We start from the raw sequence: 16,552 nt of genomic DNA, 5'->3' as shown, positions 1-16,552 counted from the left end.
CATTAGCGTTAACAGTGCTTTACTGTTGGCACCCAGGGGTGGGAGTGAATTAGGAGGTTGAGTCTGGAGGTGACAGGGGGGGAGGGGGAGGGGCTGCCTCTTCCAACCACAGAGCAGCCTTTGTGAAAAAAGAAAAGTTCACAGAGTTTTCAGAGTTTGACTGCAGCACGTGTCTCCTGGTGTCCCGTTACAGAACATCTATCACTCATGACTCAACCTGAGACTTTGGGGTTTTTTTGGTTCCCCATGTCGGCGTCAGTGAGCCTCCTCTGCGTCTGCCTTTATGAGAAAAAACAATACTACTTTCACACCAAACTCCATATAAAGGTCACTCATTTTAAAGTCTTTGTCGGCGGAGTTAAATAAATGTTTTTTAGGGAATCTTTTGTTAATCTCACATTATTTCTTTCAACAATGAGCTCTGTGTTGTGAGCGGTTTGAGTCCTTCAACGAGACGTTTTACCCTCCGGTCCAATAATTATATACTCAATAAATCTGGGTTAACATTTGAGTTATTTTTGTTTCATATAAGTGTTTTAAAGCGACAGCCTTTCACCTCGCGCCCGATCTTTGCCTCAAGATTGAGAGATTTCTCTTTACAACATTTAAACGGTTGATTAACTATCAGAGGACAAGTTTTAACAAGGATGAGTGTAGGAAACAGTAAATACACTTTTACAGAAGGATGACACACTAATGGTAATGCCTGGGTGATACTAATACTAATAATACCTTTTAGAAAACACACATTTAAATTAATTGAGGTATAGCAGACATTTCTGAGCAGGTTTATAAAGCTGTGTGTGTGAAACTGATGGAGGAAAACACAAGTGACCAAACGGTGGAAACAATGTCGTTGTTTTAGTTTTTTTACACAGCACTTTCATTTTATTCCACTACAAAAAGAAAAAGCCATCTCAAGAGCACCAGCAGAAGCAGAACAGAACCCAGTTCTCCTCCACCAGCGGAGCCGAGCAAAGAAAGAGTCCTTCGGTCCCACCGTCCACCGACACATGCAGCAGAAATGCAACCCTACTGTAAAGCCTCTGCAGAAGCACGACGATGCCAGAGATCGGGCCAGGAGTTAAATTAAAAACCTAGAACTGCACACGGCTACTCTTCTATACTGAGGAGAAAGAAGACAAAATATAGATAGTTTTTAAACTAGCCGAGAACAAAAACCACAGCACAAGGGGTAATAATAATACTCTTCAAATATTTGAAAGGTAACAGACAAAAACTCTACCGAGAGGTGTGTGTTTGACCCAAGCAGGAAATATACTGTACACACACACACATTTATCTGGCTTACTTGTTGGTTGTTTTATAGAAATACAGTCGCCGTACAATCATGAAATGGTGACCAAACTATCTTGTTTTTTTCCGTCCAGCATGCATCTCTCGGTGAGCAGAGTGTTGTGCGGTGACAGCGCAGCGGCTGGAGCTGGATGTGAACTCTGGAGCGGAGGAGGGAAGCGTTCATGGGTTTCAAAATAGCGGCATGAAGAGCAGCTTGAGGCAGATTTCTGGTGTTAATCATAAAAACTATCACTGTAAGAAACTAAAAGTGGAAAAATCAGCCCCTCCCCTTTGAGTGAAGTACCCTTGTTCTTTAAATAATAGTCTGAGCTATGAAGATCTTTACAAATCACTGCTTATTACATTAATAATATTATTGATTACCTCTCGCGTACATTCAAGCATGATAGTCCAGAGTGAACAACCTGCTCAAGTGTCTAAAGACATTGTGATTTATTCTCCGAACGGCCTATAAAGGCTTCAAGAGATCGTTCCGCTTCAGATGAATACAAATGTGATTGTTTCTCTCCAAAATGTCAAATTAAAAATGTTTTGTTGACTTTTGTTGTTGTTGTCTTCAAGTGGAGATGCATAGCAGGATAACTCTCGGCTCCCCCCGGGTTCAGCTCGTCACACGTGGCTCTCGTAGAACACCTGGCAGGGAGGAATTGCTTCTGTCGGCTCGGGCGCCGCCGGCTCGATGTCCGGATCTTCCTCCGCCTCGGGCTGCTCCTCGTGGTCAAGAGGAGCGACGGGTGGCGGGGAAGGGGGAGGCGAGGAGGAGGAGGAGGAGGGAGGAGGAGGAGGCGGCGAGTGAGGACGAGGCGAGGAGGGAGGAGGCGAGTGAGGGGGAGGCGAGCAGGGTGGAGGCGAGGAGGGCGTCGCCTCTGGCTGAGCCGGAGCGTCGATGCTGCAGTAGTTGGTGATGGCGAGCTGCGGGTGCACCGACACCTGGATGGCGATGTGCTGCGGCTGCTCCTGGACCGACGAGTTGTCCGAGTCGGCGGCGGGGGACTCGCTGCGCTCGCGCTCGCGCTCCAGCTCCCGCTCCTGCAGGATGGTGAAGACGTCCCTCCCGCCGATGGCCCGGCACACCGTGTCGCGGAAGCCCTCGGGCGCCTGTCTGACGAAGGTGTGCCGCATCTCCTCCACGCCCACCACCTCCAGGATCTCCTCCATGAAGGTGCGGCAGTTCATGATGAGCGGCGGCAGCGGGATGCTGCGCGCCAGCTCCTCGATGTACCGCGCGAACTCCATGGTCTTGAACTGCGTGACCTTGGCCAGCTCCAGCGTCTTGGCCGAGGTGATGATGGGGATCCGCTTGGCGATCTCGAAGGCCTTCTGCAGCTTCTCGGCGCCCTCGGTGCGGAAGAATTCGTTGATGGCTTTCTCCGTCTTCTTCAGGTGGCTGCTCATCATGCAGAGGCGCGTGACGTTCAGCGCCATGATGATGGTGAAGGTGACCAGACACACCACCATGTAGTACACGCCCATGTCGCCCTTGGTGATGACCACGCGCAGCGTCACGGTGCAGTTGGCGTTGCCGTGCACGTTGGACGCCATGCAGGTGTACTTGCCGCGGTCCGCGAACTCGATGCCTGTGATGTTGAGGACGCCGGTGTCCATCAGCCACCACTTCTCACCTACGGAGAGAGACGGAGGAAGGTCATGAGGACGGAGAACAACCAACCGGCCATTGAAGGAAACTGTGGTTTATTACACCTTGGGGTTTTGTTTATGTCGTTCTTCTTCTCCTGTTTATAACCTGTATGATGGTCTGACTCACACTTGTGTTTATTAGATAGATGGGATCTGACCAATTACTTTAGTATCATCATAACTGAACCAAAGCTATACATTTAAACACATTTTCCTTGAACAAATTCTCAAAATCGGTGTGATCAAGTGGAACAAGTACTAAAACCAATCCATTACTTTGCGGTAAAAAACATTGGTGGGACTTGCTGACCTGCTTTTTTCCCACAGATGCTCCATAACCCCATTAATATGCAGGTTGCCCACTAACTCACGGTTTAAACCCTGAAAATCCTCTTAATGCATCTGTTCCTCTGCCGTGTGACTTGACAGCCCGCTCCCCTCCGCGGTGTTTTTGCAGCTGATGCTGCGCTTTACAAGAGGAACTCGCTCACTCAGATGTGCTCACGTTGTACTTCTGCGCTGTTAAACGTTTTTTTTTTATGGCGTCTGACGGCACGAGAGAACAGAATGTTTTGGCACACAGATTTATTAATCGATGGAAGTCTTTAAACAGAAGTGTGCCCTCAGATCTTCTGTATCAGCTTCTATCTGTGAAATGTAGAGATGTTCAGGATGTGCCATGTTGATGTGCGATGTATATTTGGATCAGATTGTGAGGGCAGCCGTGACCTTATTATTCCTGCCATATTTCAATATTTAAACAGGTGGTGTGGCTGCTCTGTGCGCTGAGGTTTGAGTCATCAAAACAGGACGGATCTATTTACATGTTCTTGTGGTTAATTCAAACACGATTGAAGGATCAGGTCTCTCAAATAACAAAAAAAACAAAGACATTTTTTCAGTGTCACAATTTTAACAAACGTTAAAGCGCACAACAGCTTTCGGTCGCAAAATGAGTTAACGACCAGTGAAACATCCGTCCGTTAACGGCCAGAAACGTTTGAGAAAAGTTTAATAAAAAGTGAGCTGGACACCGGTAGAAGCTACAACATCTCGCAGTGATGTCATCAGCAACGGCAGTGTGTACAGTTTATATGACTGGCGGCAGTATATTTGCTTTGGTTATCGGCTCTTATCAAAGCGACGAGGTAGTTATTTCGACTGATAAACTGATCGACCTATTAGGTGAAGTCACGGCCTTTGTGCGGTTCAAACAAATAGTCCCGACATTTTGGGATATATAGGCTTATTTGCTTTCTGGTGGGGAGTCGGTTAGATAAGAAGATTGAGGCCGTTCTCATGTCGGTCTGTTGAACATAAAGCTGAGGGCAGCAGATGGTTAGCTTCTCTTAGCACAGAGACGAAAAACAACGCAAAAACACTTTGATTCATGAATGGAATAAACAAACGAGAAATAAAGTGTTAATTGGTGAGCTTTAGAGTTGCTGGAATGCACATTTTGTGACCCTTGTTCAGTTTATGCGAAGCTAGTAATGAGTAGAGTCTGTAAATCTGTAGTCGGCAGTCTGGAAGAGAACACAACAACATTTTCTACCGCCTTTTACACTGCTGGCACGATCAATTTCCCACACTGGTTTCCACTGCCGATGAATGGGACGGTCAGGAAATGAAGCCTGGCCGACGACAGCGTCCATCCGCCTTTTCATGCGAGAGCGAGATTTCTATTTTTACCTCCACCACCGGATCATGTGCTGTGATTGATGTGCTGCCCAATACTACAAGCTACTTTGCAGGAGATAAAGAAGAAAAAAGCAGTCTGAGTCACAGACAGACATCTGCAGAAGAAACAAGCGAGGGCAGGTCGTGACGCCGCTCTGCAAGGAAGTGTGTTTACTGCCGAGTGAAGTGCTGCCTGCCTGGTGAAAGTCTCCCCTTCCCTAATGATATTCCTGTGTGTCGCCCAGGGGAGCGGCTCTGTGGCGCTGCAGGCGCTGCTCTGGGTTTGTGGGTCGTATTCACAAAGCTGCCCGTCCTCTCTGACGGCAGGTTCCAACAGGAGAAGCATCCGAAACTCCCACTTCTTCTTTGGCGAATTACAAGATTCAAAAACACAAGACGGCACGGAGCCTCGCCTTGAATGGAGATCAGTAGTAGAAACTTTCTGAACGATTTCCTGACACTAATTGGTAAAACAAACTGTCATTCCTGTGAGAAAATAATCACGGCCGCCAGACGAAATGTGCAATAATTGAGCGGACTTTCCCTCTGAATACTGACCACGAGGACTAAATATTTTAAGGAAAACATCTGCTGGATGTCAGGGTGAATAAAATCAGCTCCGTACACAAAGTCCTCAGTTCCTGACGTTTCTTTTCCCTCTCGGCCTCTCTTGTTGAACGCCATCATCGTGATCCAACATTGAATATACAGTATAATTACTCTTTGCACTGAAACAGAAGATGGCCTCTCAACACCTGCAGGTATTGTCTTCCATGTGAGCTCACACACTTTGTGTGCATCAGAGCATCAGGATGCACCGCCGTCATATTTTCCAGTAAACGCCCCCAGAGAACGATCTTTTCCACAATAATGTTGATAACGATTCGCACACATTATCTTTATATTGTGAACTACATTAGGTCTGCCAGTAATCCCAATGGCATCAAGCTCTAAACACAATCACTGGTGCTCTGGGTGAGTGATATCCAACTGATAGGTTTCCAGTTCTGCTGATTCATAACCTAAACTGCTTCAGGGCCATATTAGATTTTCATTTTAGAATGATTTTTGCATCAATTGATGAAGTTTCTTTGTTTGTCAATGATTTAATTCGCTGGATTAGTCAAAAACAGACATTCGGTTATGTTATTCATTGACGGTTTCAAAATATTTTTCCAAAGAAGTATAACTATGTGCGGACTCATCAAGTCTTCCCATAATTCAAGGCTTCTGGGTTCATTTCTGAAACACAAACTATTGCCTCTATCTACGACACATGGAAATGTAACTGAGCAAGGCAGCAGGCCAGTACGCACTTGAGTGGCGAATAAGATGGATGCGTGGCTATTTTTAACTAGTGTACCCGTATTGTAAAGTTTTTAAATACAGGATGCGGACCATGAGCTGGCTGAAAGGAATTTTAAACAACAAAATCAGAAGGTGGGCAGGGTTTCCTTCAGTGGTCATTTGACTAAATAAATCAATTCTACTGGGCAAGACTACTAACTAACTCGCTCCAATTGCTCCTAAATGTCTACTTGTTAAAGCCTTCTTAATAGTGAATAATAAACCTGAAACTCTTCTCCATTTGCTGCTAACGAATTCCTCATTGAGTGGCGGTGCAGTGCTGCTGACAAAGAGAACAGGAAAGTCTCAGGAAGTCTCACCATTCATCTCCGTGTCCAGACGCTCTCCATGGGAGTTGAACCACTGGACACTGGGAAGCGGCTCTCCGGTGACATTGCAATTGATCACCGCGCAGGTTCCCTCACGGGCAATTATCTGGTGCACTTTAGTGAACACAACCGGGACGAATCCACCCTCTGTCGCGTTGCCGTTTTCCGTAAGGTTTCCGTCCGCGTCCCCCGAAAAGGCAGCGGTGGCGTGGGAGGCGATGAGGGACGCCAGGACCAGAAAAACGTATCCACCGGTCCTGTACATTTTCTCAAACTGCTGGTGTGTCATCCGAGAGGAAGGAGACTGTGTCATTCCTCCTGTGTCTCCATCCAGCGGACTGGCTATCTCTTGACGGTTGACGGCAACTTGGTATTCAGCTCTGTGACTTGAAACATCTCACTAGAAAACAGAAAAAGTGAGATTTATTAATCGGAGATGGTGCCGGTTCACTTGATGCTAAGCAGCTGGAACAAACTGATAAGGAGGCTGTTAAAATAAATACAGGATTGCGCCTAATCATCATGAAAAAAACAAGTGGAAAATTCCTCACACAAGTCTTCAAATTACTTGTTTTGTTTCAGCAAATGCAAAGATATTCAATTTGCAATGATATAAAAACAGAGCAATAAGTCCTCATATTTCGTCCTTAAGTTATTCTAGTGTTGTTGATTACTGATTTAGTTCAATATCACGCAAAACTACCCTAAAAACTGTTCTTTTGATCACTGCGATCACAATAATTGATCACCCCTACCTTTAGAGCCTGCAGGTATTAGACGACCACTCATGAAAAACAGATTACACTTGAGCGCAATCGCCCACGTCTTAGTCAGCACAAAAAAAGATGGCCTTTTCTATGGTACTGACGTACAGATCACCTTCATTCATAGTTTACTAACATTTATATAACATATTCATCAGATCCGTCAAATCCAGATAATACGTGTCTGCAGCTAAAACGCTGATTATAATAACACGTATTTAGGGCTCAGTAACGCTGCAATAGATCATTTGTAACGTTAAATGATGACGTAGTTTGCTCCTGCGTTATAACAACAACTATTATCTTGATAAACGTGGAAAGAAAAGACACAGCGCAACATAACGGAGCTGTGCGTGGGCTCAGTCTACTCCCTAGTTCCTCTCGTTGCACATACGAAGATAGCGTCGACACTCATTTAATGAGCGTCAACTATTACGTTATTATTAAATTATTACTTTATAGAACATGTTAGTAAAATGTGAGATTGCTTTCAAGATGTCGTCGCCTCGAACGGCGCCGTTTAGTCGCAAAACACGGGCGTGGGACACGGCTATGTGCTGGACGGCGGATTTTACATCACGGGACCCTTATTGAAAAAACGGAGGTGCCGTATTTAACTAAAAATAATGTACGGTTTAGCTAAAGATAAAGATGAATGTCACCGTAGACAATAGTCGGAATCATCGCTAAAGAGCGTGAAAAAAAGAAAAAAATGTATCCCGAGTAATGCGGTACCGTCCCCCCTCAAAAGCGAGACAACGGCCCAACGGCTCGACGTCAACGGCTCAATCGTCGATAAAAACCGTTGAAATGTCAAAACATCCCAGTGGATTAATGGCGGGGTTCATACTCACGTCATGGTCCGTCGCTGGTCACGTTTAGTGGGGAACAGCGAGGCTGTTACTCCGCATCTCCATCCTCCCCCACCCGCTAGTCGTCCGCTGTGTAGCCAGCGACGCTGCTTGCTTCAGACTAGACTGGGTGGCAACATCGCCCAGACAGTTGCTTGGGTTGCATTGCGATTATACTACTACAACAATGAATTTATTACAACTCTTTTCAAATAGAGCATCCATGTAGGTACTTCATGGGGACCCTCGGGGCTTATTGAGTACATTTCAAGAGGAAATACTTGTAGTTTGCCCTCTGAGCAGATCGTTAAAGGAGCTGTATTTAACGTTCAGTGACATGTTGAGAGCCGTTAGAGGCAATCAAAATGATCCCAATTACACATACTTGACTACTAGAGTGTTTCCCTCAAACATGTTTAAAGCTGCATTAATTTACATGTTGGCCACTCGGGTGCAGCAGAACAAGTCGTAAACACAATGCAGAAACATTATAGACATTAAAACATTCATGTTGTTTAGCCATCCGACCACTGTAGTTCATTATTGACTTTCTTTTTAGTTGTGTTTTTATCTTAACCAAGTCCTGACATTATTCTCTGCATTGTTTACGTGCATTAATGCTCCATAAAGCTGAGGACAACTGGAGAGTTGAGTGATTAAAAACCTGTGGGTTTGTCATCACCAGCCACGCCTATCATCTTACCACTGGTAATTAATAAGTGCAGCTTTAAAGTTGCCAACTCTCAACCGAAAAATTGAGGCTAACTAACACACTTTGTGTTGTTTTGTCATTTCATTCGTCGGCCATCTGTATTGCAGTGTGTTTGTGCAGCCTGGCCTTGAGGCTCCCTCGAGAACACAGCAGCAGGATCTGGGCGGCTTCCCAGTGTGCCATCGACCGCTGTAAAGACCGATGGGCTTGATACTCTGCTCACATATAGAGGTGAAGTGCAAGTACATTTCATTTTGTGGTGCAGGTCGTAGACCTTTCAGAGCACATTTGATTTTAGACACGTAATGGCAGGTGAATGGACTGTTGGTGAAATCCCATCCCCTCTGCATTTGGGATCAATTACAGCTAAAAGGTTGGACTACAACAAAGCAGCTTTAGGGGGTCTGTAGTGTTGTGGCGAGAAGATAAAGCAAGAATAGGATCAGGGGCATAAATGGCAGGAGGAAACACACTTTGAAGCAAAACCATAAATGAAGGCAGAACTAAAGCGCCTCAAAACAAAGATGAGTCAGAGTTATCCGAGCTGTTTTTGTTTGTGTGCCAGAGTTGAAAGCTCACTGACCTTGAAGCCGCAGTTAAAGTCTGAAATCGACACTCTGCACCAAGGCCTCCGCACACAGTCAATAGATAAGTCAATAACGCTCCGTCTATGTTTAGAAACATAGAGGGGATGTTCGTGTGCCGGTGTTTATCAAACATTAGATAATTCACTTTTACCGGTCGCTCCATTTTGTGAGATATTCTTCTTTCTGCACAAAATGTCACCAAATTGAGGTACATTTGTTGTTGTTTTTTACTCGTTCTTGTTGCGTCACAGTTTTACATGCAAACACGATAAGCTCATAAAATGAAGTCAAGCTGCCCAAGTAGTGCAGACTAAACACATACACACAGTATATGACTCCATAACTAAACACTCTGAAAGAGGTCACTCTTAGCGCTTTCATGCTTGTGTACATTTCACTAATATTTAACTTTAAAAAGCAACATTTAAAATGCAAGAGTCTCAGTTTTCTGAAGTATATTCACAGGGTGATGTTTCAGTCTTTACCAGAGGGGTTTTAAAACATCGCTTCACTGTAAATAACTGTCGCAAATACCAGATTTTTAAGCCAAACCTCTGACCCGGTTATCCCTTTACGGATGAATGCTTCAGCTTTACACAAACACGTCTGAGAGCTCGGTCACACGGCTCACACTGGGCCACATATTAACACACCGGAGGGAAAGTCTGTACAAAGGAGGGGAAAACAGTTTCCACCGACACACACAGACCCGATTGTTGTCAGCCGGTGTCGTTCCAGTTCGTGATCGGCTAACATGCAGGTTGTTCCTTCAGGTCACCATGAAACAAAGGGGGTCAACCCCCAGGACTCTGAGTGTTTACTCCAATCATAACTGTACAGTTTTAAGTAACTGTGTGGTTGAAACTATGCACAAACACAGATGTCTTTAATCTTCCGCTACCAATAAGAAACAACCCAAATTATTTGTGTACCGCGATTATCAGTAGCCTAAATCGTTGTTTATAAATATAACAATTTGGCAGATAAAGGTGACATAAGACAAGACTCTTTTTAGGTAAAAACAGAAGTAGTCAGAGTTTCTGGCACACTTTAACCTACTTCAAAGGTGCACAAAGAAAGGGGAAATGGCTTGTGGCACTTTATTGTGAAACAATTTGCGGCTTTTAACGGCACCAGGAATAACCCTTCTGTCTGTCTCACAATGCAGTTATTCCTGATATTAAGTATTGCTGGATTGTTTCCAGATTACAATAAAGCAACATTTGATTGAGAAAATTGTGCGATAATGAGAAAAAAAACATACTAAATACTTAAATAAAATAAAAGTTGATGTATTTTTTTAGGGTTCCAGCAGTCACACAAATTAAGACTCAAAAGACAATATGAAAACAAAAAAGGTTGTTTACTTTTTTTGTACATGGTAAACATAAACACATCCTCAATGTATTTTTCTTCTCTTGCTACAAACAGCTTTCAATGATCGGCACCAAGTACAGTACATCCATTGTAAGTTTCTCCTCTTGATATATGGACATAATCAGAGGTTACACAATAGCAAAATAAAATAAAACTTTATTAATATTTTTGAAAATAGAAGCTTTCAACAATAAGTTAGAAAATACAGCATCTTTTAGGGAAAAATAGATATTTGTTCACAAAGCCTCTTTGATGAGAGAAGAGAGTCTTCTGAAAGCCTGTTGAAATCATTGTGAGAGATTAGAATCATTATTGAGTGTGTGTGTGTGTGTGTGTGTGTGTGTGTGTGTGTGTGTGTGTGTGTGTGTGTGTGTGTGTGTGTGTGTGTACCTCATCAATCTGCTCTGGTGTGGAGAGAGAAAAGGCCGCTCTGACGTAGGGACAGGGGTCACTACTGTTGATCATGAAGACGCCTCCAGGAACCAGCAGTACCTTTCAACACACACACACACACACACACACACACACACACACACACACACACACACACACACACACACACACACTGAATCATGGGAAAGATAAAACACTGACAAAGACTCTCTACAAATCTAAAGTGTCGTTTAGCTGTCGACTCGGAGTTTTTACTATGCGCTGCTTGGAAGGAACTGCAGAACCATGGAAAAGCCTGATTGTACCCACTCTTGTTTATAATCGGCTAATCAGCTCTCCGCTAGCAGAGATTTATAAGTGCTGTGTGTGTGTTTGTGCGTATGTGTAACACTCAGTTGCTAAACCCACTCACAAGAGTGCACAATGGCCACTTTAAATGCAGCATCCCACACGCTATTCAGACACAAAACCTTGGTTCACACACACACAGAAATGCATTCTGGGTACCTGCTATTTGCATATTAGGTGTACAGTAGGTATGTGTTAACCTCCAGTGGACACAGTTAATTGGGTTTTGTTCCACATTAAGCCACCAGAAGGGATTCATATGTGAGGGCTTAGACTGAAATACCAGAGGAACAAATTGTGTGCTGACCTCTTTCTCCAAGGCTTTCTCCATAATGAGCTGTTGGGTATCGGCTATGCCCTTTAGTTTGATCCACAGGAACATGCCTGCCGACGGGGTGTGCCACTCTGCTACATCTGTGAACACACACACACACACACACACACACACACTATTGAAATAAATTTAAACAAGCCTGCGTGTTTGCTTCCTGACTCATATCAGGATTTCCCTTCCGTGATTTTTTTTGTCTGTTCCTCTCTTAAGATTATTAACGCTTTAACTACATCTAGACTATTAAAGTAGTTAACACTTTTCACAAATGTAGTGGTCGTTGTTCCATAAATCAACACGTTTATGTGGAAATGCCTTAACATGTAGTTCCTACAATGGCCACTAGGTAACTATACTGACTCAAGACAACTTTAACTTCTTACTACACATGTCCTTTTTTCTTCTTCAAAAAAAACTACATTAAGAGCCAAAATGTTTTTTCCTCTCGCTCCGTCTTCAAGGTGCTCAGTTGGACCAAGCATCATAATAATTCAGAGAGTCTGTATTAATCTACATTACTTTACTTTTTTAGCACCAGTAAAGAGTACAGCCAGTTCCTTTTTTTTTTAGCTGATTGGACAATCTATCTGACATAGGGCCATTTTTTTGTATTCAGTAAAATATTCAAAGGTTCCCTGTTGAGTTAACTTGGAAACAAACAAGTGTGTCTTGCCAAAACTTAGTGTCTTAAAATCAAGAATGACCAACCAAAGTGATGAGGGAATGTGTCTTTTCACTTTCTTCACAAACCTTTGAGCCACTTGTCTGCAGAGCTGATCATGGCATTGCGTTGTTTCCTGTAAAACTCAATCACCCTGTGAAAGGGAACAGAAACTGTGTCATTGCTTTTCTTGACCAGTCAAACCAGTCACGCAGAGCTGCAGCATTGTGGGAGGCGACGTACCCGTCTATGTGCTGGAGGAAACCCTCTCGGCCCCAGCTGTGCAGCAACTGAGACACCATGAGCTGAAAGGAGGCAGCGCACAGGTTATATAATGCAAAGGCCTGTGGAGCCAAATCATTTCACTGTAAAATGACCCTGCAGCAGAGAATCCACCTGCAAATCTGTGTTTCTATCAGCACACCAGTGCAGCTGCAGCACGACACACCTTCTAGAAAAGTTTGTTTTCGTCCCGTTCACGTCTCCAATTCTAAATCTTTCGGAGTTATTGTCAACGTTTGGTCTGGATTAGATGAGAAAGCAAAGGCGAGGGTTGAATCAGAGCAGATCTGTTTTGCAGATCCTAATTAATCTCCCTCGACTTCCTTATTTAAAACTCCTCTGCAGCAGCTGCCGATCCAGATGCACCACGGCGTCTGGTTTGGCTTTGGCTATGGCGTGACGACACGCCCCTCCTCGCTGCTGAGGTTATGCAAATCTGGCGTGCCTGAGGGACGGGAACAGAAGCTGTGTACAAGTATGAGGAAAGACTCCATGACTGCACCGCCCTGACGTGTGCCGACTGCTGCGCGGAGGTCTGCTTGGCTCAGACTGCTTTTTACAATCTTATATTGCGTTTCTGTTTTGCCTGTTTAGCGGCCAAGACGACGGAGGATTCCACAGAAAGCATCAAATCATTTCTACTTTAAATGAATACAAGGAAAAGAATACGTGACAAAGTTACTCAACACAGTTGAAAGCAGTTAACCAGAATTGTAGACTGAGTGTTTCATTCACCTGCGTGAAGGTACTCGTGTGCATCGTGGAGGCCTGGATGTGCAGCACCACCCGGTCCACCAGCGGTTTGGGACCGGTTACGAAACCGATCCTCAGCCTGGAACAAACAGGCACAGACACACATAAACATGCGGGTGGATTTCTTCATTATGTGGCTCAAAATTAAGCTGGAGCTTATGTGTAAAACAGAAAAACAGTTCCTGAGCACAAGTACACCAAACGTGAGCAGTGGGAAGTGGGAAGTTACACAATACGACGATAGGCTGGGAATAACACACACACCGTTTACAGGTCCTGACTCATTAAAGGAAACCGCAGAGCTTCACATGCATTCGGTTTAAACACACACACACACACACACACACACACACACACACACACACACACACACACACACACACACACACACACACACACACACACACACACACACACACACACACACACACACACACACAGGCGCTCACCCTGAAGACAGGATCTTGGAGAAGGAGTCTGTCCTGAGGATCCTCCCGTCAACATCCATGGAGAGGAACGTGGGAGCCCACGGCTGCCAATTAACAACACTATTAATCATAATAATGAATGAGTTCGGATCGTTAACACACTTCATGGTTCTCCAAAGTCAAAGTGCGAAGATCAGACCATAAAGTAATGAGACAAATGCACCATTTCACCTTTTTAAATGACAGAGAAGACGATGCGAGTGAACTCTTTGGGTACCTTGTCAAACTGCAGGAAGTAGTAGGGGTCGTCCTCGATGATGAGCATGTCGTACTGCCTGGCCAGCTGTTAAGCAGGTGGGAGGGAATAAAACAAAATGTAGAGGGAAAGCAGCCTCACAACGAGCTCTAATGAGCAGACCCAGATGTTAACGGACTGCTTTGCATAAATAAAATGCAGTGTGTGCATGCAGTCGTATTTCGGACCCCCTGAGTCAGGCGGGACAAACCTCGTACACTTCCTCCTTCCTCTGAATGCTCATGGAGGCGCCGGTGGGGTTTCCTCCGTTGGGGATGGTGTAGAGGATCTTGGGGGCGGTGCTGCCGGGCTTCTGGACCTCAGAGGGGTCCCACCGAGACAAGACCTCCTTCAGGGCTGCAGGTATCATGCCGTGCTGGTCGCTGGCAACGTTGATCAAGTTGCAACCGAGCGGCTGGAGCTACAGAGGAACGCAGGAGGCGAGACGGTCACAGAAGCCTGAGTCACTGTACGTGTGTGTGTGTGTGTGTGTGTGTGTGTTTTTAATCAAAGAAGCGCTCTCACCGCTGCCAGTGTGCCTGAATACGTGGGTGCATCCAGCAGAACGTTGTCTCCGGGGTTGACCAGCATCTCAAACACCTAAAAACACAAACGCATGTCAAGCTGATAAAAGTATGTTTAATAGATTATAATGTATGTATTTGATCATTTGAGCCCGGCTACACGGACAGCTGGTGGAGCCGGTACCTTGCAGAGCCCTTCCTGGCTCCCCGTGGTCACACACATGTCCGTCTGGGTCGGCGGCTTGTGGAGGTCCTCCTGCAGGCTCTTCATCCATGTCAGCAGCTCGGGAATTCTACGTACAAAAGACTTCTCTCTGTAATGTGTGGTGTCTTTATATAAACACAGTGCATTTCCCTTTTGCTACTTTCAGTAATTACATCTATGACAGCTTTTCCACATGCTGTTGCTGGGTATGTTTTCTGAGAAAAGTGTTGCGTTTTGAAAAAGCATAAAAATGTATCGAGACAGACAAAGCACTGTTTGATAAACTGCCGATATGTTGTTGGCTGCGAGCACCAAAGAAACAGCTGTATATATTTGGGCAAATGATACTCAGATTGGGTTTGAAGTCAAGATTAATCCTTGGTGTAAAATCTTGTTGTCTCGTTCTTTTTGGGCGGCATTTTCTGGATTTATTGGAGAGCAATACTCAAGAGAGATGACAGGTGCCACTCAAAGTGTCACTTACCTTAACCTTATCTGTTTGTCTGAGCACTTTACCTTATACTTAATTTAATACCCATTGCACTGTTGTTGTCGTTGATTGTTGTTTGTCTCGTCTAACGTCTCATGTCTAATGTACGCACCTTCCGCCTAGAAAAATTCCTCGTTTGTGTAAACATTCCTGGCAAATAAACGGTTTCTGATTCTGAAGTGTCTCTGTTTGTGTTTTAAAAAAACAAACAATCCATACAGGATTCCTGTGTTGATGCCTCACCCATTGGAGGCAGAGTACTGCAAAGCCCTCTTCATCGTCGTCTCATCGAAGGTGAGCGTCGGCCCGTTCTTCACCTTGATGGACGCGGACAGGAAGGGGAAGGTGTTGGGGTTGGGCGCTCCTCCGGCCAAAGAGATCAGGGACGCAGGAGACCGCTGCTGCAGCTCGGCTAAAATAAGGCAAAAATAATGTATTAATTGTGTTTGAGCACTTCAAAGATTACATCTCTGTGGAAATGTAAAAAAATATATAACTTTCCAATTAAAATATGGCCCATTTTAGCTTCCTACTGTGTATCAACTGGTTTGTGCTCAATAAATTGACATATGTTAGACATTATGCATCAAAGCCAAATATGAACTGACAGGTGCTGTATTGGCTGATTTCGAGTAGTGTCAATTATTTATTAAATATTTCTGCTGATATTGTGCATACGTCGCATGAGTTGTTTTCATTTGCATTTGAATAAATGAACTTACTCAGCATCCGGATAGGGGAGGGCTTTCTAGCTGCGCTGACAGCGGTGAGAAACCGAGCGTAATTCATGATTCCTGCGAAATTAAAAAAATCACAAACATGTACCCTCACGTAACAATTAATACACTGGGGTTTTGTTTAATATAGAACACGTTGCAACGTATTACATGAAACATATTTGACGACAAGACAACTTGACATTAGTCAATAATTCCCACGTTATTCCCTACTTTAAAGAAGACGAGCAGCTCTGTAACGTCGGATGTATGAACAATAAACTGTGTTATAGTGACACGAGAGAGCGGGGAAACGACAACGAGCAAGTTAACGTTAGTAAACTGGAAAAATGACAAAGCGACGACGTTCAGGTGTGTGTGTCACTGACCTTGCGTCTCTCGGCTGAAACACCCCGGTGGCTGCTGGGTAATGTATTTCTTAGAACACCAAGATTCATCCGCGGCGTTCAAAACGTGAACTACATTGCCCAAGACGCTAAACAAAAACAAAAAACTATGAA

At 44.5% G+C, this 16,552-nt stretch overlaps 2 protein-coding genes across 2 annotated transcripts; both read right to left on the bottom strand.

Annotated features, from left to right (window-relative positions):
- Positions 1 to 821: 821 nt before the first annotated feature.
- On the bottom strand, positions 822 to 8,021 carry mfap3l (microfibril associated protein 3 like). The gene is made up of 3 exons (XM_079215923.1): positions 7,933 to 8,021; positions 6,306 to 6,714; positions 822 to 2,942 (listed from the first exon to the last, which is right to left on the bottom strand). The coding sequence occupies exons 2-3, from the start codon at positions 6,625 to 6,627 to the stop codon at positions 1,930 to 1,932; spliced, it is 1,335 nt and encodes a 444-aa protein (XP_079072049.1). The 5' UTR covers positions 6,628 to 6,714; positions 7,933 to 8,021; the 3' UTR covers positions 822 to 1,929.
- Positions 8,022 to 10,480: 2,459 nt separating this feature from the next.
- On the bottom strand, positions 10,481 to 16,105 carry aadat (aminoadipate aminotransferase). Its single transcript, XM_079216138.1, has 13 exons — positions 16,038 to 16,105; positions 15,559 to 15,727; positions 14,805 to 14,913; positions 14,622 to 14,696; positions 14,308 to 14,517; positions 14,079 to 14,144; positions 13,823 to 13,905; positions 13,356 to 13,452; positions 12,582 to 12,643; positions 12,428 to 12,492; positions 11,654 to 11,760; positions 10,996 to 11,097; positions 10,481 to 10,883 (listed from the first exon to the last, which is right to left on the bottom strand). Exons 1-13 carry the CDS (start codon positions 16,102 to 16,104, stop codon positions 10,842 to 10,844), a joined length of 1,254 nt encoding a protein of 417 aa, XP_079072264.1. The 5' UTR covers position 16,105; the 3' UTR covers positions 10,481 to 10,841.
- Positions 16,106 to 16,552: the final 447 nt, after the last annotated feature.

This window comes from Taurulus bubalis (assembly GCF_910589615.1).
Source record: "Taurulus bubalis genome assembly, chromosome: 3".
Classification (NCBI taxonomy): Eukaryota; Metazoa; Chordata; class Actinopteri; order Perciformes; family Cottidae; genus Taurulus; species Taurulus bubalis.
Note: the sequence above shows the minus strand (reverse complement) of the source record. Positions and strands in the feature narration are given on the sequence as shown.

Coding starts and splice junctions, on each gene's coding strand:
- mfap3l (XM_079215923.1), bottom strand. CDS start 6,627: ATGACACAGTCTCCTTCCTCTCGGATGACACACCAGCAGTTTGAGAAA. Junction 2,943..6,305: donor TCTGGACACGGAGATGAATG/GTGAGACTTCCT, acceptor CTCTCTCCGTAG/GTGAGAAGTGGTGGCTGATG.
- aadat (XM_079216138.1), bottom strand. CDS start 16,104: ATGAATTACGCTCGGTTTCTCACCGCTGTCAGCGCAGCTAGAAAGCCC. Junction 13,906..14,078: donor ACTTCCTGCAGTTTGACAAG/GTACCCAAAGAG, acceptor GTTAATTGGCAG/CCGTGGGCTCCCACGTTCCT. Junction 12,493..12,581: donor TTCCTCCAGCACATAGACGG/GTACGTCGCCTC, acceptor TCCCTTTCACAG/GGTGATTGAGTTTTACAGGA.